The sequence below is a fragment of the Ovis canadensis genome, chromosome 24 (assembly GCF_042477335.2).
Source record: "Ovis canadensis isolate MfBH-ARS-UI-01 breed Bighorn chromosome 24, ARS-UI_OviCan_v2, whole genome shotgun sequence".
NCBI classification, from domain to species: domain Eukaryota; kingdom Metazoa; phylum Chordata; class Mammalia; order Artiodactyla; family Bovidae; genus Ovis; species Ovis canadensis.
The window spans coordinates 52,038,341-52,062,049 of NC_091268.1; the positions used below are offsets into that span (position 1 = coordinate 52,038,341).

The window sequence follows — 23,709 nt, forward strand, 5'->3', positions numbered from 1 at the left end:
TTCCTCCTCCTAGGGATAGTCCTGACCCAGGGATGGATTCTTTACCATTAGCACCATCTAGGAAGGCCAAAGCATGTGTTCTCCCCAGCTATAACCAGCCTAGCTGGGAGCAGAGTGCTCCCCAGTATGAAAGCACCTCCAGACTATTAAGGGGCAACTTTAGAGGTGCCTGCAAGAGGCCTCTGGCTCTACTGAGAGGCTCAGTGCCCATGTGTGGATTGGCTAACCTGGCTATTATTTCCCAAGGCATAGACTTGTTAGGCTCAGACTCCCAGACCTGGGAGCTCAGTGTTGGGGAAGCTTCCACCTATTACCACTCCCAGCCCTTCCCTCCAACACAGCCATGAGAAAAGTTCCCTGTACTGAGTCACAGTTTTTGTCTGGGAACCCTTTTTAATGTCACTATCTCAAACACCTTCTGCTGTGGTTATACTCTGTTCAGTTTTTATTTTACAAAACCTTGTATCATTTGGTCTTTTCCTGATACTCCTCCCTCCCCTCTTGCCCTCTAGGCTGCAAGCTGGTGTTTTGTTTTTTGGCCATACCAAATAGCACTCAAGATCTTAGTTCCCCGACGAGGGCTGGAACCCGTGACCCTTGCAGTGGAAGAGTGGAGTTTTAACCACTGGGCTGCCAGGGAATTCTCTTGTCTGTTTTTGGAGGTATGGATTAACAGACAGTAGTCCTCTTTTTATTCAAAACACTTGTCCAAAAAAAATCACTCAGAAAGCTCAGGAAGAATTCAAAAAATGTTTAACAAATATCAAACACACGCAGGATAGAATCACTGTGAGTAGGGGGAAGGGGGGGTTGACTTGACGCTCAAGAGCCTCATCAGAAGGCAGAGACTGGTGGAGACTGAAGAGCCGCACACACTGGCACGTGTGCACTCACGCCGCTTGGCGAAGGGCAGGGCACAGACTGTCTGGGTCTAGATAATGGTTTCTTCCTTCAGCAGCGTCTCCTTCTGCGTGGAGCTCAGTTCTCCTCCCAGACTATCCAGGTTTTCCAGGTACGAGATCTCTTGGGTGTCCTCAGTACTCTGGGAAATGGGCAACAAATGGCATCTAGGGCAGGCTATTTCTTGGATGAGGCAGATGGTACCTGGGTCACAGCAAAAGCTTGAGTCAGGAGAGAGAAAGTGTATCAAGCTCAGTGCCCCCGAGGTTGGAAATTCCCTCCTCTGACCTGATTCCTCTGGTCTGCACCTGCCCTCCAATTTAGAGTTTTACAGAAACAGAAGGCAAAACAGTACATTGACGGACAAAGCATACAAATAGATGGATAAACTCAAGGAACCATGGCCAGTGCTGGAAGTCATCTGAGCAATTGTCTAACCATTAATAGGTAAGAAAACCAGGTTTCAGAGAGGAAGGTCAATCACAAAGTCCAGGCCTATTCATGCCCAACCCATTCAAAATTCTCAGTAAGTTCTGAATCTTACTGGAAGGAAGGGAGAGTGAATATTAAGGAACAAATGGAGATATCCTGACTGGATAAGAAATGCTGCATTATGGCTAAGACTGAGATAAAACACAATCTCTATTTTCAGCTCTACAGTCAACAAGATACTCTCCCACTAAACAAAACTTCTAAATATTTCTTCAAAAACCTACTTATAAATATATCATCAAGCTGGCATCAGAGTAAGATTGAAAACCAAAGCCAAAACCATAATGATTTCAGGAATCTATAGAGGGTTAAGCAAACACACAATTAGTCTTCACCTTGGAGACATCTATTCAACCCAGGTGATCCTGAGTTTCCATTCAGTTGGCCATTCAGGACACAGAATATAAAAGGAAAGCCCAGGTCCTGTGTGCAATGAGGGGATCTAGTAAGAGTCAGCCACATGAAACTGGAACTTCAAAGTTGCCTGCATGGACTCAGAATTCACAAGCGCAGGCTAGCTAGTATGCGATCTGCAGCTGGACTCGTAGCACCTAAGTTTTTTGACTGGGATCCTAGGGTAGTCGTTGTGCACCCAGGCACCAGGCAGAAGCAAATGTAAATCCTTTTTTAAGGAAACACTTTAAATATAGGCCTCAAAGATCTTCCAAAAAAAAATTTCAAGGAAAATGAGTTCACAGTCAAAACCCACAGAACATAGGAAGGAACAAGGCACCACAAGCAAGAGCTTGTAGAAACAGGGGCAAGTAATTCAACTTTAAAACTTATAAGATACAGAATATAAAATAAGTATGTTTAACATGTATAATAAAAATATATTTAGAGAAAAGATTTAAAACATAAGGAAAAAGTATAAAATGAGATTTACAGGAAAATACAACGTCTAGTTATAACATAGATTAATTGAAATAAAAATTTAAAGGCTAGGTTAAATAGATCCGACACAGCTAAAAACTGAATGGATAAAACTGAAGATGTAGCTAGATATATTATTCAGAATGCAGCCCAGAAAGACAAAGACAGAAAATATGAAAGAGAAACTGACAGACATGCAGGACAGAGTATTAAGGTCTAACAGAAATCTTCCTGGGGTTCCACAAAAGACAAAAAGAAAAAAAAAGATATTAGGGAGGAGATAAAAAATGTTCTAGAAATACCACTGCTCAGCTTCAGTTCATGCACCAAATTGTATACTTTAAAATAATGCATGGATGAGAGAAGTAATAAGGGGAACAAGAAAATATTTGAAGTTGAACAACAAAAAATATAACACATCAAAATGAGAGCTACAAATAAAGATGCAATTCTTAGATGGGGATTAAAGCTTTAAATGCCTACTCAGAAAAGAAGAAATAATTCATGAGCTTAGATCCCGATTTAGAAAGTTGAAAAAGGAACAGAAGAATAAACACACAAAAAAATTAAGTAGTGGGGAGGGAAGTTCAAAATAAGAGGCAAAAAGCAATCATGTAGAAAACAAACAAGGTTTGTTTTAAGAAAGCTAAAAAGCTGATTCTTTGAAAAGACTAAAACAACTGATAAACCCTTGACAAACTTAGTAATGAAAAAAACAGAAAAATCAGGTATGAAAAAGCACACAACTACAGATGCAGAACAAAATTTTTTAAATATTTTTGTCAATAAAATTTAAAACTTAGATAAAATGTGTAAAGAAATATATAACTTGGCAAAACTGACTCAAGAATAAAATACCTGAATAGTCATGTAATCATTAAAGAAACTGAATCATTAACTTAAAAATTCTCCCATAGAAAAATACCATGCTCCTTCTACTGGAAAGCTTAGTTACACAATTAAATACTCAAGGTAGTAAAAATAAATGAAGCTTAGTTCCTTATATTAATATGGAGGAATCTCGAGATTTTACCCACTTGCTCAAACATAACAAATTCCAAAAGAAAAAATACAGTATCATAATACTCATATAACATATTAAAGTATGCAAAACTAAATAATACATTGTTTAAGGATATATAACCATGTAGTAAACATAACTGGCATGAATTTCAGAATTATTGATTCCTCAGGATAGAGAAGAAGGTGAGAGAAGGAAGAGCCACAAGGTGGGGGCGGGGGGGAGTGGGGAACTTCAAAGATACTTAATATTCTAACATATTTCATTAATTTAAACTAGCCCATTTTTCCATATTTTAACATCTTGAAATAAAGATGTGCCCTACAAGCTATGAGCACCTTAGAATTATATTTGACATCAGTCTTTTCTTTCTCAGTGGTACATAAAATCAGGGTGTATCCACTCCAGTACTCTTGCCTGGAAAATCCCATGGATGGAGGAGCCTGGTAGGCTGCACTCCATGGGGTTGCTAAGAGTCGGACATGACTGAGTGACTTCACTTTCACTTTTCACTTTTATGCATTGGAGAAGGAAATGGCAACCCACTCCAGTGTTCTTGCCTGGAGAATCCCAGGGACGGGGAGCCTGGTGGGCTGCCGTCTATGGGGTCACACAGAGTCAGACACGACTGAAGCGGCTTAGCAGCAGCAGCAGCAGCAGCAGCAGCTTCTAAACAATGGATTTGACAAAATATGGCTAGTTCTTAAATATATGGTGGAAATACGGGTGTACAGTTTATAATTACTTATATTACAGATATACCCTTTGTTATATATTCAATGTATAATAAAATTGAGTCTAAATAGGTAATGATCGTGGGTCAGGTTAATATTGTGGGAAGAGGATGAGGAGTAGGGACAATTAGGATCAGATGGGATGAAGAACTTCGATGATGATGATAAGTAAAGAAAAAGGGATTCAAATGAGGAATAAGATCACAGATTTCAAGCTAGAGAGATAGGGATAGAAAGCCTTAGGAACCAGGATGGTGTAAGGGAGCACATGAAATGTGCAAGTTTGGCTCTAAAGTCAAGGAAGATGGGAATGGGGAGGGTGAGGGTGGAGGACAGAGTTGAGGCAGGCCCTAGAGCAGTGCCGTCCAGCAGAACCTTCTGCATCCGCATTGCCCAATGTGGAAGCCACTGAGCACATAACAATGTGGTTTTTGAATATGTGAGGTGTAGCTAGTGTGACCAAGGAACTCAATTTCTAACTTTATTTCACGTTAATTAATTAAAGTTACATAGGCACATGTGGGGGCTTCCCTGGTAAAGAACTCGCCTGCAATGCAGGAGACCCAGGTTCGATTCCTGGGGGGGGAAGATCTCCTGGCAAAGGAAATGGCAACCTGTGCCAGTATCCTTGTCTGGCAAAACCCATGGACAGAGGAGCCTGGCGGGCTACGGTCCACGGGGTCACAAAGAGTCAGACATGACTGAGTGACTAAACAGCAGCAACAGCCACATGTGACTAGGGTTTTGAGCAGCACAGCTCTAGGGCACCCATAGCTCCTGAATCCAGACAGAGCGCGGGGAGAGGGCGCCAGGCCCAAATCACTCACCAGCCACCATGAACAGAAGGATACTGAAGCCCAGGACGTAGTAAGGCCACTGTATGGAGAACTGTGGGGGGCTGGGCTTCATCCGCAGACTCTGGATCTCCAGGGCGTGCAGCAACAAGGCCAGGGAGGCGCAAGCCCCTGCGGGATCACAGGCAGGCCCCCTTGGTCTCCTCCTGCCCCTGCTCCAGCCTTCCAGCACCTGAGTGAGGCTCCTTTCTCCTGCCCGGGCCCCTTCCGCTTTCAGAACCAACAACCTCCACCCCACACACCTGTCTCACCCTCCTTTCTAACTCTTTGCAAAGCCTGTGTGCCTTGCCTCTCAGAAACCCCTTTCCTGGGTACCCTCTGTGCCTGTGCCTTGGGCTGACTCCAGATGGGCCCCAGGCATGACACTCCCACTGTGAGCGTTCCACCTCCTCCATCTGATGGGAGCTTCCCAGGGCAGGGCCTTGGTCAGCCTATTAAAATTAAAAGGTTCTAGAGGGCAGAGATGGTCTCTTCCATTCATTCATCCAAGAAACATTTGTATTTGGTTTATAGTCTATATTTCAATTATATTAGAACTCTGTACTAGGTTCCAGGACAGCTGCTAGGATACAGATGATGGGAAAGACCCCCAGAGAGATGTTGCCAAGCCAAGGTGACGAGAGCTGTGCCCTCTGGAAGTGCAGTTAGGAGGAGCCCCAAGAAGGGGGCGGCTGTGCCCTGGGCAACTTCACAGAGATGGAAACAGAGGAGAGGGGCCCTAGAAAGTCCCTCTCCTGACCTCAGACAGAGACCATCCCCCCATCTTTGGGCCCCCCCCCCCAAGGCTGGGGCCCACCTGCTGCTCCCCACCTGTGAGGAAACTGATGAAGGCTGACACAAAATTGTGCTTCCGGGTCCTCGGAAAGAGCTGAGATGCAAAGGACACCATGATGAAAGTGGTGAGGAAAGACAAGACAACAGCGGACAGCAGGGAGACTCGGCCGAGGATGACGTAAACTGCAGGGGCGGGCAGGAGGGAGAGCGGGCTGGGCCCCGGCACTCAGCCCAGAGGGTGGAGCCCGGCCAGCCTCGGGTCCCCAAGCGTGGCCTGGGGCCAAAGTTCCGACCGCCCATGGGTAGAGCGCACAGCTGCCTATTTTCATCTAACCCCAAGAGACTGAGAGAAAATGTCCTTTCAGGCATGTTCAATTCTGTTCTATCTGCCCCCACCAGTCCTCTGTCACCCCCCAAACCCCAAGCTGGCCCCGCTTCCCTCCCAATGCCCGCCTTCAGCCTCCATACTGGATAAGGGTCGAGGCTTCCAGCACTTGATATGAAAGCAGTTCTCAAACAGGCCACTGAAGAACACTTCCTGGGACTCCTCGTTCACCAGCCGCACCCAGAAGGGAAAGATGGAGACCAGCAGGATAAGCAGGTAGCCCAGAGAAGTCAAGGCAGGGGCTATGGCCCAGGTGAAGCCCTTCACATCTCTGTCCTCTATCGTCAGCATCACCTGGGGGAGGAACAGTGAGGGAGCCCCACGCTGCACCAGGTGATGGAGATGGTGCCCGCGGACATGTCAGCAGACGTGGGGCTCAGGAAATGTTTGCTTTGCTTTGATTAACCTTCCAGACCTCTTCAGCTGGCCTAACCAACACAGAAAACCTTTTCTCTCACTAACTCACTGGGTAATCTTGAGTGTGCGGGGTCCCTTCTTTGAGCCTCCATTTCCACCTTGGTAAAATTTCCACCTCTCCCAGCTCTAAAGTTCTAACTTTTCAGTTCTGTTTTAAGAGCCCCCCGCCCCACCCCACCCCACCCTCACCCCCACACCCCTCGCCCACAACTGGCCACAGAGCCTCTCCAGTCAGCTGTTAGCTACTGTCTGCCCTTGGAGATTTCAGAATGAGGACCAAGCAGATATTAAAACCAGGGCCTGGAGTGCCTTTACTTAGGGACTGGCCCTCTTGCCTCAGGACCTGGGGTTTAGATGGACAGGGGTCCACCTGGTCCTCTGCTGAAAAATGAGCAGAAAATACACACACAGAAACTTTTAAAAATAGTTTTAGAGTTTCAGAGACCCTCCTGAAGCCCTAGGCTCCCTCTAGGCCTGGAGGTTGAGCCCCTCAGTTAAGGATCCCGCATAACTTCTCCATCACCACCAGCTGTCATCAAGGATGTCTTCCTAGAAGGAACACCTGTGATATGGAAGGTAAGCACTGGCTGGAATTGGCTGTGGAAGCCGTGACTGTGTCCCAGTTTTGTCACTTGCTGGTTGGGTAACCTTGGGGAACTCACTAAAACTCTCAGGACCTTGGGTTCCCCATTTGGAAAAGAGAGGAGATAACACTTGCCCATTGAGGTTCTTGGGCGGACCAAGTAACACGCTGCAAACAAAGCGTCAAGCACAGTGCTTAGGGCCCAGGTGCTTGATTAAGGATTCACCTAGTCAGCCTCCTCTCTGCCTTCGCCAAGCCTGGCAGCCCTGAGGAATGAGGTGGAGAGGGCCAAGGAGGGGGAGGAGAGGAGGGTCCTTGGAAGCCTGGGTGCAGCAGCGAGGGTGGGCCCTGTCCAGATGGCCCCTGATGACCACAGCCATGTGGCAGTGCAGGAAGGTGGCATCCGGAGGTCAGAGGGACAGGACAAGGGAGATGGGGGCATCCCGAGACAACAGCCCTTGTTTCTGCTGCCTCAGCAGACTGTGCCTGGCAGCGCCAAGCTTCCAAGCTGCACACAGCAAGCGAGGGGCTTCCCTTTCCTCTCGGCCCCCGAGATCATCTGATCACAACAGAAGAACTAGCCGGAAGGCAGAGGAAATCCACTGCTTATAGAAGAGTTAACAACTGCTCCTCTTTGACTGCTGTCAGAGCGCTTGGGAAATTTCTAAAGCACTCTCTCCTCTTTCTGTCGTTCCCCAATTTTTCTTCTTCCCACCTAAAAAATTTATCCTGCCTTCTCTGCAAAGCTACCCTTTTGAGATCTCTCCACCCTCCGGGCAGTACTGATGAATCACTCAAACTTCAGGGCCTTGGTTTCCTTCACTCTAAGAGGATGAAGTCCCTGGACCAGAGTGAGTTGAGTCCTAGCTCTAAAGCTCTCCAGGTAGGAGTCATGGCCGCATCTTGATCCCGTCCTCTGCAGGGAATGGAGTACCCTGGACGTTTTCAACTGATGCTCTGAGTCCCTTCCTGTCCCCAACCCCCACCCCTCTGCACCTCAACTTGTCTAAACTGACCTCAGTGTCCCCCCCCATTTCAATCACCTGCTCCATCACCCACACTCTAGTCTGGAGTTCATGCTGCCTTCTCTGTTTCTCCCACACTTTCACCTCATCAACCGTCCTCACCTTCTCAAGTTTTCTTTCATAAAGTCTCTAAAGCACCCACCCTCCTGCCCCCACACCCGCCATGACTCTCTCCATTCCTGGAACACCACAGTCACCCCAAGCATCTCCAGTCTGGGTTTCTTCCCTGAGGGCAGGTCTCTTCCCCTTTAAGCCTTTTAAATCCCACGTCTTCTGCAAACCTCAACTTGGTCCTTTCTACTCTCTGGACTCTCCCAGCCACCAGTCTTTATCCATTCACTCCACAAAAACGAACTGCGTACTTACTGGGCGCCCCATGCCCAGCCTAGGCCAACGGGGAGAATCAAGGATGAAAAAAGACAGGAACTCTCAGGCTCTGGGTAACTACTGGGGAGAAGAGACACATAAACTTGTCAGGCAGTACAGTGCTTTCCCCTCCTCGCCTGAGGTGACTCTGAGCTATCCCCTGGCCCTCCCCAGCTGCTCTCCAGAGAGGAGGACCCTCCGGGCCTTTCTCCAGGGATAAGCCAGCCTCTGCATGGAGGCGCCCTCAGTGCTGGCTCTGGACAACTGGGCACCAGGGACATAAGCCAGACTCAAAGGACCACGGACAAGTTACTATAAAGGGGGATTTGCAGATCCTTTTGTACTAATGAAGAAACATCTGGAAAGGAGAACAGACTGGTCCAGGATGCCACAGTCAGTCAGAGTGGACACAGGGACCACAACCCTGAACGGCCACCCCATCTCCTCAGCTCTTCACCAGTCACCACTAGCCGGCAGCTGGGTTTGGGATTCCCAAAAGTGGAGGAGAGGGAAACAGAATGGGAGGGGAGAGGGTTGCCAACTTTTATTTTGCCAAGAACATTCAAAACAAAACGAACTTACTATCATCTACTCTCACTGACGTTTCAATTATTTTGAAAAGGGCCAATGACTGGAAGAGCTGTGTGCCCACCGCGCCTGGTTCCTGCTGGCAGAGTCTGTCTCCCTGCGCTCCGGCGCCCAGCGCTGGAGCAGCCCTGTCACCGGCCCAGGTGCAGCGCAGCCCAGATAAGCGTATCCCGGGCTGGAACCAGGAAGGGAACTGTCTGGGCCCCCGGGAGCCTCACTCTCCACTTGTCCCACCAGCCAGTAATTTGAGGTCACTTGGACTGAAAGTGACTTAGGCTGGGTGAGGGGTTCCTTCCCACTGACGACCCTCCTCGGTCCTTAGTGGCCCCAAAGCCCTAGTGACATTATCCAGACCCATAGATGGGTCCTGACCTGGCCATTGGGCCCCAGATCCAGCCCCACGGCTCCCAACAGAAGGGTAATATTTGGCCTGGGGGGCCTCCTTCACACCCTCCCCCTCCCAACCCGAGGCTCCACCTCCACTCGCCCCTCCCCGCCGGTCTCCAGTCCCTACACCCGCCCAAGCTGCTGGCACAGCCCTTTGGCCGGTGGTCAAGACCCTCCTTTGCTCCCCACCCGCCTCAGGCCAGTGAGGGGATGCTCAGTCTCCCCACGGAGCCCATCGAGCTGGAGCCCTCGGGGCCCTATGGCTGGGGGAACCTGGCCTCCCGGGCGGTTATGGTCCAGGCCTTGCTCACCGGTACGCAGAATGGGGTGGGGGTGGGTGCACCCTGAAGTCCACCGGATTCGAATGCCAGCTCTGCCATCACCAGCAGGGTGCCCTTGGGGAAGTTATTTCTTCTTCCTGGGCATCAGTTTCCTCATCTGTGAAAAAGGCATGATCATAGTGACTTCTCCAGCAGGCTGGCTGGGAGGGCCTGGGAGATGCGCTGCGGACCTCGCGCTCACCCCCCATCCCCCCATTCCCAGTCTTTCCCTCGCCCTTGCCCTGCGCATGGGCTCAGGCACACCCCCACCCCCAAACCCTCCCTGGCCGGCACAGCCTGTCCTCTCCCCTCCGCTAAAATGGCTGTCTACACCTCTCCCAAGGCGGGCTGGTTTTAAACTTAGGCTCTTCCAAGAGAGGCACTTTAGCTCCTAGCCCAGGTGGTTGAGCTGGGGGGCTGGTTTGTGTGGCAAGAGGGGCCACATTTGGAGCTGGGTGAGTCACCAGCTCCCCGTCCTTTGAGACTAAGCTCACCAAGGAGAGGCATTTATAACTCATTAAGATTTTTAAGAACCAGGACCATGTCTGGCACCTCCACACACCTCTCTACGAGCAGGAACATATTCAAAGACAACAGGAAAGGATGAGAGCTGATGAACCATTAATTTATTGAATCACCTAACATGTGAGAGGTGATTATCTATCATGTGAAAAAGGGCTTCCCTGGTGGTTCATATGGTAAAGAATCTGCCTGCAAAGCAGGAGACCCAGGTTTGATCCTTGGGTGGGGGTGGGGGGGGGGGGAAGATCCCTTGGAGAAGGAAATGGCACTCCAGTATTCTTGTCTGGGGAACCCCATGGACAGACGAGCCTGGTGGGCTACAGTCCATGGGGTTGCAGTCAGGTATGACTGAAGCGACTAATATACATCATGTGAGAGGCTCATTGTATAATCAGTATTCTACCTGTCATAAGGTTCAGACCCCAATTTGTAAGGCCTCAGGCAAGACAGGTCTTTCTTGACTTAGGTGGGGCAAGGCAGAGTACAGTTGGGAAGGCCAGGGAGCCAGGCCAGGGAGACCTCTCTGCCCTGCTCTCAGAGATGGCTTTTGATCCCTCCATCCCAGAGGTTATCCTTCTCCAGGTGGCAGGGGAAATAGTCAACTTCCAGACTCACAGCCTCACTTTTACTCACCCTCAGGAAAAAGAATGTTTTCTTCACCCTATACCCACCCCTACTTGGTTCCCAGTTCCCCAGGGATTCTGACTGGCTCAGCTCTGGTCACAAGCTCATTCTACTCCACTGAAAAAGATGCGTCAGCTGTGCCCCACAGACGCCAAGCAGAATCATCAAAGAAGTTGAAGGTTTTGAGGAAGGAGGCAGATGAGACCCCCAGGGTAAAGCGATTAGTGACTCATTCCTAATAAACAGAAACTCCAAGACAAGGATAGCAGGATATGTAAGGGAGGAGGCTGGGGCCCTGCTCAGATGACACATTTCTTTTCTTGCAGTCAGATCTCCCCGACCACGCATGCACAGAAAAGGATCCTTGGAGGCCACAGGGAAGTGATGCCAAGGGATGTTCCCTACCCATATGCCTTTTCAGTAAAATCCATCTTGGCTAAGAGATGCATGTGCACACACAAGAGGATCCTGAGATGTACCAAATAAGGACCAGGCAAATCAAAATGATTAGCCAAAGGAAAACCCGAAGAAATGCCCCATAAAAGTAATTCAAACTGCCACAAGAGGGGCCACTCAATGACTCTCTCTCTCTCCCTGAGTCTATCAACACGTACTGTATTTTTCCCCTCTTTAATACTTTGTTTCACTATTTTCTGTCTTTGTGGGAATTCTCTTCTGCAAAACCAAAGGGTCAGGGCCCTTGTCACTGATCACTGGTCTAGTGGCTAGGATCTGGTACTACCGCAATCTCTGGCTGGGAACCGAAGCCTCACTCCAAGCAGTTGCAGGCCAAGGCCACTAGAGATCATATCAGACCACTTATCTGGAGCAGCCAAAGAACGTTCTAAAAAGGAAGAGGGATGGTGTTCTCAGAAGAAAAGAGAAATTATGGCAGACTGTAACAGCATCTTCATACGCACCCTGTCACACTTTTAAATGTCATTATACAGCAAATCCAAATCACTGGTATGATTATGCCCAGGCTACCTGGGCTTCCCTGGTGGCTCAGAGGGTAAAGCATCTGCCTGCAATGCGGGAGACCTGGGTTCAATCCCTGGGTCAGGAAGATCCCCTGGAGAAGGAAATGACAACAAACTCCAGTATTCTTGCCTGGAGAATCCCATGGACGGAGGAGCCTGGTAGGCTACAGTCCACAGGGTCGCAAAGAGTCGGACACAACTGAGAGACTTCACTCACTCACAGATGGAAAAACTGAGCCCCTGGTTAAGAACATGTCCAAACTATCACATGAATGGTTGCTAAAAAATCATGGGCGATTACTAAAAACATTAGGCTGTGGAGGAATAGATTCTTCACATGGTGCTAGAGCTTACTTATCCTTCTCACAAATACTAATTGCAAAAGAAACACGTATCTTTATACAGAAGAGATCTGGCAGTCACTCCCTTAAGCCGGTAAACAAACAGTATTACTTGGGGTAGAATAATCTCATGTCACGTGCCTCTTGAGGTGACAGCAGTATGAAGGAGGCATCACCTGAGAGGTGCTCTTGCCAGAAGTAGATCATCAGGCCTCTAGACCTCGATCCAGTTGGGGATAAGGAGGAAGCTAAACGCCACCTCAGGGAAACAAGGAAATCAATTTCATGGAAAGTTATAAAAAATAACTGTTCTTGACTCCTCCAGAAGTCAGTCATTTAAAAAAAAGGTGGGACTCTTCTAGATTAAAAGAATCTAAAGAGATATAAAGCCAAATGTAATGTGACTCGATTTTTTTTTTCTGATTTGAAATAAGCTAACTATAAAACACATTCTTGGGACAACCAAGGAAAATCTAAATACAGACTACATTTTAGATGGTATTATGGAATTTAATTCTTTTTCTTAGGTATGTTAATAGTCTTGTGATTACGTACAAGAATGATCACTTAGAAAAAGCATGCCATAGTATTGGGTTGGCCACAAAGTTCGTTCAGATTTTACTGTTACAGGAAAATTTGAACAAACTTGTGGCCAACCCAATACTCAGGGTGAAGCTTACTTTCAAATGATCCAGGGGGGGAAAAGCACATAAATAGAAAGCAAATATGGCCAAATGGTAACCCTGTTTAAGGGGAGGATATATGGGGTGTTCATTAGTCTACTCTTTCACGTTTTCTGTATGTAAATCAGATAAAAATTCAGAAAAAACAGAGACCTTGTCTGAGAACACACACAGCCAGAATCTGGACCTGGGTTTATCATTCAGCCACTCAACACAAGGGCCTTCTCTAATGACAGATTTCAGGTGAGGTGCACACAGTCCCTGCCCTCACCAAGCTTGCAACTAGCACAAACAGATAAATCATTTTTTTAAAGTGTGATCAGTGCACAAAGAAGTAGAGCAAGCTGTGGGAAATGCAGAGTGAGAACAATTCAGTCCAAGGGAAGACATGCCCTTCTAGACAGAATCTTATGCCCAAACAGGGATTGCAATGTGCAAAGATTTTTACCTGCTCTCCAGCAAGAACTATTGTATGTTGTACTTTGTATATATGCACCATTGTGCACAAACAGGACAAAAGTCTGACTTACCTTTATGATGGATGTTTTCTAGTCAATTCTAGTTCTGCCTTTGTTCTTTTTACCCTTTGCTGGTCGCAACTCATTACAATAAGTTAATTTTGTGGCCCCACCCCCGCCCGAGTGGCTCTTAACCTACATTTGAAAAATACTGTGTCCCAATGAATTTCAGAATGTCTGGCAGAAGGGGTGGCCACAGAGGGCTGGAGAAGTCAGTGGGGAGAGCTGGGATGAGAAGGGTCTTGTTGATTTCAACCTGAGGGCTGTGATGGGCTTTTGTGGGGATGAAAGCAGTCACTTCTGGGTGCCACTGTGGAAATTTGTCTTCCTCCTCCTCCTATCTCCCTTTGCCCGAAGACTCTTTTTACCTCTTCAACCACAGCACAGGAAATGGGCTGTATTCAAGGTATGGCTTGGGACTGCCAACCCAGCCCCTCCCACGATCAGAAATTGAGAAAGTGTATATAAGTATCAGAAATTTAGGAGGTGTATTTAAGTGTCGTCTCCTCAGGAAGCATTTTCGTGCTCTCCCAGGTCTAGAGTAGAGGGACAGACAAGGGAGGAGGGACCTGTCTGCTGGAAAAGTCGGTGGAGAGCCTGTGAGCTGGAGCTAGAACCTTTAGAGTTCTGACTCCCCTGGGTTCTGTGCTTCCCTGGTCCCATGCTCTAAAGGGAAAACCCAAGTTACCCAAATTGAAGTTTTACTGCATATAACACAACCAGAACCTATCAATAAGCAGGCTCATAGGGGCCCCACCCAATAGCTGGTTCCACTCCCAGTGCAAAGGTCCCTCCCACCACTCCTTCCATCTAACCTGGGTCAAAAAACTTAGGGCTAAAGAAAAGTGTCCAATGGATTCACTAGCTAAGCCACTGGCAACCTGGATATAATCAGCTTCGATGGAGCAGAAGCAGTGCCCTGTGCTAAGTGAATGACAGTTACACAGATAACAGCAACTGGTGAAAAAAAATTTTAAGGGTATGAGAACAAAGCATGTGTATGACTAGAATCCAATCAGAGAAGGAAAACCATGATGAGACAGACAGACAGACAGACAGAGACACACACACACACACAGCCCAATAAAGGCAAAGAAGAATCCAGGGGAAGGCAGACTAGTTTCAGGCCCAGCCCCAGTGAGCTGAGTCAACAGATCAACAATATCACATGTGAGCTACAAAATCACTGCTGCCTCTCTTCTGCTCGCTAACTCTCCCAAGAACCTCCCTTAGAGCCCAGACAGACTGAAAAACAGAAGAAAGGGGAAGCCTGACACATGCAGTTCAGTCTACTGGATTCTACACATAGTAAAGCCCATGACATGTGATACTGAGAAATTATTTGGCTTAGAAAACTGGCCCATTTATTTAAAGCTTCTATAACATATAAAACAAAGAGAGATTCAGTAGTCTGCAGGATACTGAGGAACAAAAATGGTGGCCCTAGAAAACCCAAGAGCCACTTCCATGTACAGTGACAACCAACAGGACAGGTGAGGTAGAAGGAAACTACTGGTTTCAAAGGTCATCCTGCTGTTTTCCTGATCCATGAGTCTGAATCCCCCTGATGTGTTCTTCCCTGGAGTGGACCTAACTCATCCTGTTTTCAGAGGATGACTGTAGAGATTTGAAAAACAAACCATAGAATCTCCCTCTGATGTAGATCCTCAAGATCAAATAAAAAGTAGTGCAAATTAAAGGTTCCATTTCAGTCACCCCCTCTATGGCGTCACTCTACCCCTTTCACACCCCTTTCCGACAAACCGCAAGGCTCTCCCCATACCCACCATTCCCCCAACATGAACTGACCAATGGTGAGTAAGGCGGGAACTCTACCTAAAGTTTCTCATGCACTGAATGCATAAGAGATTTTTCAACTGTGTGGATTCTCAGGTCTTAGTAAGAGGTGAACTATGACTGAAAACAGTCCACATTCTCTACAAAGGTTTCCTCCCCAGTGCAAGTTCTCTGATGTTGGAGCCGAACTCTGACCAAAGGCTTTACCACCTTCACTTCATTTATGGTTTCTCTCTTGTATGGGTTCCCAGGTGATGAATAAGGTATGAACTGTGCTTGAAGGATTTCCCACATTCTTTATGTTTGGAAGATTTTACTCCACTGTGAATCTTCTGGTGCTGAATGAGGTAGGAGTTGCAACTAAAGGCCTTCCCACATTCACTGCACTCATAGGGTCTTTCTCCAGTGTGAATTCTATGATGTTTGAAAAAGAGTGAACTCCTACTGAAAGATTTCCCACACTCATTACAGCCATAAGGAGTCTCTCCTGTATGGACCCTCTGATGTTCAACAAGGTGTGAGTTCCGACTGTAAGCTTTCCCACAGTCACTGCACTTGTAGGGTCTCTCTTTGGTGTGAACTCGCTGATGTTCTGTTAGATGTGAGCTCTGGCTGAAGGCCTTCCCACATTCGGTACATTCATAGGGTTTCTCCCTAGAGTGGATTCTCTGATGTCGGAGGAGACTTGAACTCCGGCCAAAGGCTTTTCCACACTCATTACACAGGTAAGGCATCTCTCCTGTGTGGGTGACCTGATGCTGGATGAGGTGTGAGCTGCGCCGGAAGGCCCTCCCACACTCATCACATTCATAGGGTTTCTCCTCGGTATGAATTCTTTGATGCTGAGACAGATTTGAACTATGGCCAAAGGCTTTTCCACATTCACGACACTTGTAAGGCTTCTCTTGTGTGTGGATTTTCTTATGCTGAATAAGGTATGCATTCCGCCTGAATAATTTCCCACAAACATTGCACAGTTGAGATTTCTCTTCAATAAGAACATATGACTGCTGGATGAAGTCTGACATATTACTGAAGTTTCGTCCATATTCATAGGGTCCCTCATGTTTGTTTTGTTCACATTCATCTCCTTCATGTAGTCGTGTCCCTACTTCAAGAGTTTTCTGCTTTATAATTAATTGATCCTCAGTCCAGGTCTCACCATCTGACAGAAAATACAAAAAAGGTATATGTAACAGTAAAAACTCCTGGTGGGAAACAGAATGGTTAAAGTATTCCAGGGTATTTGGTTCAAAAAAGTATGAAAAATCGCCTCGAAATACAGGGGAAAAATGGAGCAAATCTGCTGAGCAGATTTGGAGAAAGTGGTAAGTAAACCAAAGTGAGAATTTATACATGAAGTACCTAATTAGACAAGTACACTGGAATTAGCAGAATAGGAAAACAGAGTTTGAGGAAAGTGAGATTTTCAGAACACAGGAAGGGTGATGCTAGGGGTTCTGAATGGAGAGAGGCAGGGACTGCGCAGATAAAGAGAACTTCACGCAAAGGTTCTGTCCACATGGTATCCTGGCCACGTGGATTGTCACCATGGTAACAGGAAATACTCCCCATAACCAGAGGCCAGCACCTTCCTCATTCCTGCTGTCTGTCTCCACAGACAAACGCTCACATGCTCACTCACAAATGTAACATAATCAGACCTTAGAGGAACCTTTTTAGAAATGGTGCCAACTGAGAGGATTTGATAAAGAGAGGGGAAGAATAGGAGGAAATGCTTAAAATATGAAGCATGGGATAGCAAGAAATATTTCCATTATCTATTTCAGCTCTATTCCATATCTCTTTCATATCTATTTCTAAGAGAACCAACAAGAACCAACTCTGCACCCTAGTTGTATCTAAAGGAGACAATGGAAAAAAATCTGTTTACTATAATACATTTCTCCTCCTAAGTTTTACTTATTAAATATGATTTATTGAAGTACAGTATGTTACAGAAAGAAGGCCCTCTGCTTAGAGTAATCTTCCTGGAAGAAGGAGGTGCTGAGGAATATCCAATGTAGTATCATTTCCATCAGCAATCAAAGTAAAACACATGCAACCCAGATTTTAGTAGGGAATGGTCATTGTCTTTAAGGAATTTAGTAATTATCTGATATCAGAGAACCGTATTTATATTTGTTCTCCACCTCCAGATATGTCCTCTTCTATACATTCCATTGGGATATTGGTTTTAAAATTTTTTGTGTGCATGATAGGAACTTTTAAGATCTACTCTATAAGCAACTCTCAAATACACAACATGGTATTGCTAACTGCTAACTGTAGTCACCATGTTATACCTTAGCTTCCTGGGACTTACTTACCTTATAGCTGTAAGTTTGTACTTTTGATGCCCTTCATCCAGTTCTCCCACTCCCCACACCCCACTTTTGGCAACACCAACATGTTCTCTGTATGCATGAGTTTGGATTTTTCAGATTCCACACACAAGTGAGGTAATGTCCTCTGACTTATTTCACTTAGCATAATGCCCTCCAGGTCCATCCATGATGTTACAAGGGCATTATTTCCATCTTTCTTATGGCTGGATAATGTTCCACTGTGTATAAAGAGAAAGCACGTTTTCATCCATTCGTCCACTGACGGACACTTAGGTTGTTCCATGTCTTGGCTACTGTAAATAATGCTGCAATGAACTTGGGGGTGCAGATATCTTTTCATCGTAATGATTTCATTTCCTCCGAATAAATACCCAGAAGTAGAATCACTGGATCATATGGTAGTTCTATATTTAATTTTATGAGAAACCTCCATACCATTTTCCATAATGGCTACACCAATTTACATTCCCACCAACAGTACAGGAGGGTTCCCTTTTCACCACATCCTCAATCAACACTTGTTATTTCTTGTCTTTTTGATAACAGTTATTCTAACAGGTGGGAGTGGATTGCTGGTTTACGTTTGTACGTCCCCTTGCACATGTGTTTACTTACCTGTTAGACTGCAAGCTCCGAGGGAACAGAGAGAGACTTAGGTTTCTTCTCCATCTTCCTGATCTGGCCTCTGCCTGTTTTTCCAGCCTCATTCTGATCTCCCCACACGAAGCCTCTTTACTATCTGTTGAACCACTCTCGTCACAACATGTGATGGCTGTGACATTTTAGACAAGGTGCCTTTTACTTGGCCCACGCCCAATGTGGTTGAGAATGTCGACCTCACTGCTCTCAAGCCCTGTTCAACATCACCTCCTCCATGAAGCTGAAGGTGATCCTTGAAATATTCCTCAAGTCACATAACAGTCACTCAGAACATTTTATTGAGCACCAACAACATGCCAGGTACAGTTCCAGACTCTGAGATCTGTCAATAAGCAAAACAAAAAAATCCTCTTCCATTTTACTAAAGGAGATGGACAACAAACTATGTAAATTACATACTGTTAAAAGATTATAAAGATGCTATAAAAACAAAAAAGCAAGGAACAAGGATTAGAGTGCCTGGGAGAGTGGGCAAAGGAGATGCAATTTTAAATACCATGATCAAAGGAAGACTAAGAAAACAGCATTTAAGCAAAGACTTGAAGGAGATAAGGATTTCTGAGAAAGAGGATCACAAATAGAAGAAACAGCAACTGCAAAGGCACTGGGTATTCATGAAGGCAAGTGTGACTGGAACAGAATGAGCAAGAGAGACAGGAGTGAGAAATGAGGTCAGAGACATAAAAGAGGATCAGAGAACACAGACCACTGTGGCCACAGGCTTGTAAAGAGGGTTTTCACTGAGCGAGGTGGGAAGCCACTGAAGGGTTCTGACCAGAGGAAGACAAAGTCAGACACTTCAACAGGATCGTGCTGGCTGCCATGCTGAAGAGAGACCATGGGGAGGCACGTGTAGAGACAGGACAACCAACCAGGCTGCAGCAACAATCCAGGTGAGAGACGATGGTGACATGAACCAAGATGGTGGCAGAGGCGGCAGTAAGAAGTACTTGGACTCTGGAGAGAAATGCTGACAGTCACATGGATGGGATTCCTGACTGATGGATACGGATATGAAATAAACAGGAGTTTCCCTCTGGATTGAATAGCTGGAGGGATGGTGTTACCATCTCCTGAGATGGGCGGTGAGATGGGCAGTATTCGTCAACCAGCTATAGCATCTCCAATAATTAAAAACAAGATTTCCAAGTGGCAGCTGTCATACCAGTCTCTTGAGATCAACTTGTCCCTAACTGGCACATACACTTCCAGTGTGTAAGTACTTGGTATAATATTCTTCACCTCTCCTGTAGCTTTAACATTTTTCAAAAAAAAAAAAACACGGGAGGAGGCAACAGTGACCAGCGACTCTCTTCTCTGCTCTACATTCACTCAGTAAACAAATACTGTTGCTTCTATGACGTACTTCTTGATTTTTTGCCCCTGCCTTCCTATTATCATTGCTAATATGCTCGAGTCAGATTCTAATCACCTCTCACACTAAACAGACCAGAATCTCTTCCTTGATCTGCAAGCTCATCTGCTAGCCTCCTGTTAAGCAAAGTTTATGTGCTTCAATTTCTGCCAAACAAAATCTAAACTCTTTGGCCTGGTGTCCATCTTCCACGATCTTACACTGTTCTGCCTTTACAGTCATCCTTTATCAGTCTACTCCATGCTCCAATTACTCTGAACTGTTCCCTGAACATTTATCTCCCCACACAATTCCTTCTCCATTCAACTTTCTACCTCCATCCGCTACAGGTGGTTTCACTGCCAAGGGCCCAGATTCAATCCCTGGTCGGGGAACTAAGATCCCACAAGCTGCAAGATGTGACCCAAAATAAGAAAGAAACAGGTGGACAAACAGGAGTAGGAAAGACCCTGAGAAGGCAAGAGGCAGAATCAGGAGAAAATGGTGCTTCCTATACCAAAGAACAGGAGTTTCAAAGAAGAGCAATCATGTCAATAAAAATACTAAGCGGTCAAAAAAAATTAGGGCTGAAGGAAAAAAAGTGTCCAGTGGATTCATTCGTTAAGATACTGGCAACCTGGATATAATCAGTTTTGATGGAGTAAAAGCGGTGCCCTGAGCTAAGTGAATGGCAGTTACAAAGATAACAGCAAGTGGTGAAGGCTTTTTTTTAGAGGCATTAGAGCAAAGGGTCAGACACGACTGAACGACTTCACTTTCACCTTTCACTTTCATGCACTGGACAAGGAAATGGCAACCCACTCCAGTGTTCTTGCCTGGAGAATCCCAGGGACGGTGGAGCCTGATGGGCTGCTGTCTACGGGGTCGCACAGAGCTGGACACAACTGAAGCGACTTAGCAGTAGCAGCAGCAGAGCAAAGGGAACAAAGGTGATTACACGTCTACTGCCAAGTCAACCACCAAGCCCTACAGGCTTCCATGTAAATGTCTCTAGCATGTGTGTGTTTCCTTCCTGGCAGCCACCTGTCTGTTTCAGGAGCTTGAGGGAGGAGCCTGCCCTGCACTAAGGTGTCATGCATGAGACACTGGGATGTGTGTGGTTTGGGAGGTAGAGGATGTAGGCCACAGTGACGCAGAAAAAGGACACAAAGGCACAATAGCAGGTAAAGCAGAGTGTTTTTGGCATCTCCTTGTGCAGATACACCAGTCTGGCTGAGCCTGTGTGGGGAAACACGGAGACAACGTTTAAAGCTGGGTTCAGATCACGCTGCAGGGGACCCTGAATGCCAGGACCCCAATGCCAGGTTATAGAGAATAGACTGTATACAGGAGGCACTGTGAACTAATATAAATAAATGAGTATTTTAGGAAGGTAAATAAGGCACTTGGCCTTAGAAAGGTGACCACTGAGGAGCCTGTGTTAAGAGCCTATCCCTTCTGACCTAAAACCTGATTCTTTTCTTACTCTAAATTCTTTCAAGGCCAAACATATGACTTTCTAAGGCCTCCAGGGCCAATATCCAGTTGACGAGGCTCTCCTCTTGTGAACTTCTACACTGTTTATTATCCCATAATTTCTCATAGATAACTATTCCAACTCAACTCTAAGCTGGTGCAGGGGTTAGGTTTTCTTCCAACTTAGTCTCAGTACCTTATAATAACAATTCAATAAATACTTGAGTTAAAAATTAGCCTAAAACAGAATTAGAGGCAAAACACGTAAAACAGTCTTCCAAACATAACCCTTCTCAAAATCCTTGATGTGGTTTATCTAAACCCTTGTCCCTCAATTAAATAACCCAATCCACTTTTTTTAAAAGGCCAAGATACAGCTTCCCAGGTACAGCTTCCCAGTGGCACAGTTAGTAAAGAACCTGCCTGCCAAAGCAAGAGACACAAGAAACCTGGGTTTGATCCCTGGGTCAGGAAGATCCCCTGGAGAAGGAAATGGCAACCCATTCCAGTACTCTTGCAGGGAAAATTCCATGGACAGGAGCCTAGCAGGCTAGTCCATGAGGTCACAAAGAGTCAGACATGACAGCACGCACATGCGCGCCCTACACACACACACACACACACACCAGATAATGGGGGGTTAGCAGATTGAAATTTAAATGCTGATGTCTACAGTTTAATCTCATTTTCCGTCAGCAGGTGGCTGGCCTGTCTACTGTACTCCACAGGCAGGGCACCCTCTTGAAGTTTATATCCTGGGTGGAAAAGGTATCTTTCCTAATGATGAAAGACAGCTTGCCAAGAGAAGCCCAGTCTTTTCTTGATACTTGGGATATAGGACACACTTGGCTGGGTTCATTCACTTATTCACACAACAGTTTACTTAGCCTCTCAAAGGCCAAGCAAGTTAACAGGTGCGGGAATGACAGATCCGAAAGACTTAGTGCCATGGACAGTGCTGAGAGAGGAAATCTTAGTGATGGGCTTCATTTACCTGTAACAGAGCTTTAGGGAAAAAAAAAAAAAATCAGTGTCTCGCACCTGGGTAATTCTAAGTGCACGGTTAAGCACGTCCATCTGATCTGAGGCCTCAATGGAAAGGACAAACTTTAGAAAAAGAAAGCAGCTAGGTCAGCTCCTCACCCTTGGTCTTTCGAGGCTCCTGCTCGGGGGATGGACACGGGGAATCCAGGGACATCTGCTCGGGCGGTTTCTCCATAGACTGGGTCCAAACCCCGGTGCCGCTCCAAGGCCAAGGTCTTCTCTAAAAAGTCTTCAATACCCGACACAAGGGAGGGGCAGCCACTTCAGGACAGAGAGCGAGAGGAGACAGACGTACGGGAAACAGTAGGTGCCGCTTCCCAAGAGGCTCCCCGCCGAGAGTCGGTCGGAGGAGCCCTGTCCTCCCAGCAGGCAGGCTGGGCCCCGCTGCGGGGAGCGCCCGGCCGGCAGCACGCCCCACCCCGGTCCCACTTGGGTCCCCCCGGCCCGACCCTCTTCCGCCGCCCCGCGGACAGCCGGCCAGGCCCGGCCCGCCCGAACACTCACGCCCTCAGCTGGCCGAGAGCGGCAGCGTCCGCCACCGCGGCCTCCAGGGAGACCGGAAACGCGGGTTCCTCGGCGCGCACTTCCGGGGCCATCTAGGCAACTCGGAGGTCTAATCTCGATCGCGAGTTCCCTAAGGGGCCCCTGCGGGGTTGGGCTCAGAGGCGTCGTGTGGGGGCTTCCTTAGGCTTTTGTCCTCCTTCCCGAGGAGAGATTGAAGGATGGAAGAGAGTTCTCTTTTTTACCCTCATTGCCTAGGTGGACAGGACCTAAATTGGTTGTTTCTTCTTTCTCATTCCCGTGTGCACCCTCCTCCGCTCTGCTCCACCCATCACCACACCCCTTCTTTCAGATCACAGGCCACGATGACCCCGCGGGCCTAGACCGGTTATCTACTCCCTCCGTCCAGCCCGTTGTAGCTTCAACACAGCCTTCCTGTTTTGCCTGGAGCACACGAAGAGGAGGAACACACCAAACGGGTGAAAGAGGAAGAAAAGCCTTAGATACAGGGTCAAGATCCAAACGCCTACTGCACCTGGAATACTGGTTTGCAGAGGTATTATCTCATATGCTGAAGCAGGAAAAAAGGTTAAGGCAATGAGTTGTTCATGTTCAAGGTTTCTCCTGGTAAAGTAAAAAACGACAGCTACCAGTTGTGGAGCACTGAAACTGACATCCCATTAGCCCTCACAACAATCCCATAAAATTGGTATTTTTTACTATTCTACATGCCAGAAGCGGCAGTGAGTGAGTGAACTAGAGGCAGGATTCAAACCCTGGCCTCTTCAAACCAGAGCCTGGAGGCCAACCACACTCAGGAAAGAAAAATGAAGGAAGACTGGGGCAGTATTGTAACATGAGAAACTGCTGGAAAGAAAAACTTGTAATTACGCCCGAGTTGTAAAATTTTAAGCATGGATGACATACAAACCTGAGAGAGTAACCATTTTCTTAAAGTGAAGTGAATGGGATGAGGCAGCAAAATAATTCTGAAATAAATATTTTCTCTTTGATTTGTACAGAGCACCATCTATTTGAAACCATTCTTGGATTTATCCACTACCAATTGGCACTTGTCGAGAGCATTTGCCAGCAACTGAATAGCAAGGACGTTTGCCATCTGCCAGTGCTGCTGCAGTTGC

The 23,709-nt window shown here is 46.8% G+C and overlaps 1 protein-coding gene across 10 annotated transcripts; it reads right to left on the bottom strand.

Annotated features, from left to right (window-relative positions):
- Positions 1-736: 736 nt before the first annotated feature.
- TMEM225B (transmembrane protein 225B) lies at positions 737-22,885 on the bottom strand. Of its 10 annotated transcripts, none has more exons than XM_069571228.2 (7): positions 15,224-16,349; positions 9,711-9,837; positions 8,425-8,502; positions 6,117-6,327; positions 5,685-5,831; positions 4,848-4,985; positions 737-1,104 (listed from the first exon to the last, which is right to left on the bottom strand). In XM_069571228.2, the coding sequence occupies exons 3-7, from the start codon at positions 8,434-8,436 to the stop codon at positions 932-934; spliced, it is 681 nt and encodes a 226-aa protein (XP_069427329.1). In that variant the 5' UTR covers positions 8,437-8,502; positions 9,711-9,837; positions 15,224-16,349; the 3' UTR covers positions 737-931. The 10 variants fall into 10 exon arrangements, 9 of the variants coding, with proteins under 9 accessions (XP_069427329.1, XP_070145595.1, XP_069427328.1 ...); XM_070289494.1 differs by having other exon boundaries at positions 737-1,121; positions 5,685-5,742; positions 8,425-8,505; XM_069571227.2 differs by having other exon boundaries at positions 8,425-8,505.
- Between the last annotated feature and the right edge of the window lie 824 nt (positions 22,886-23,709).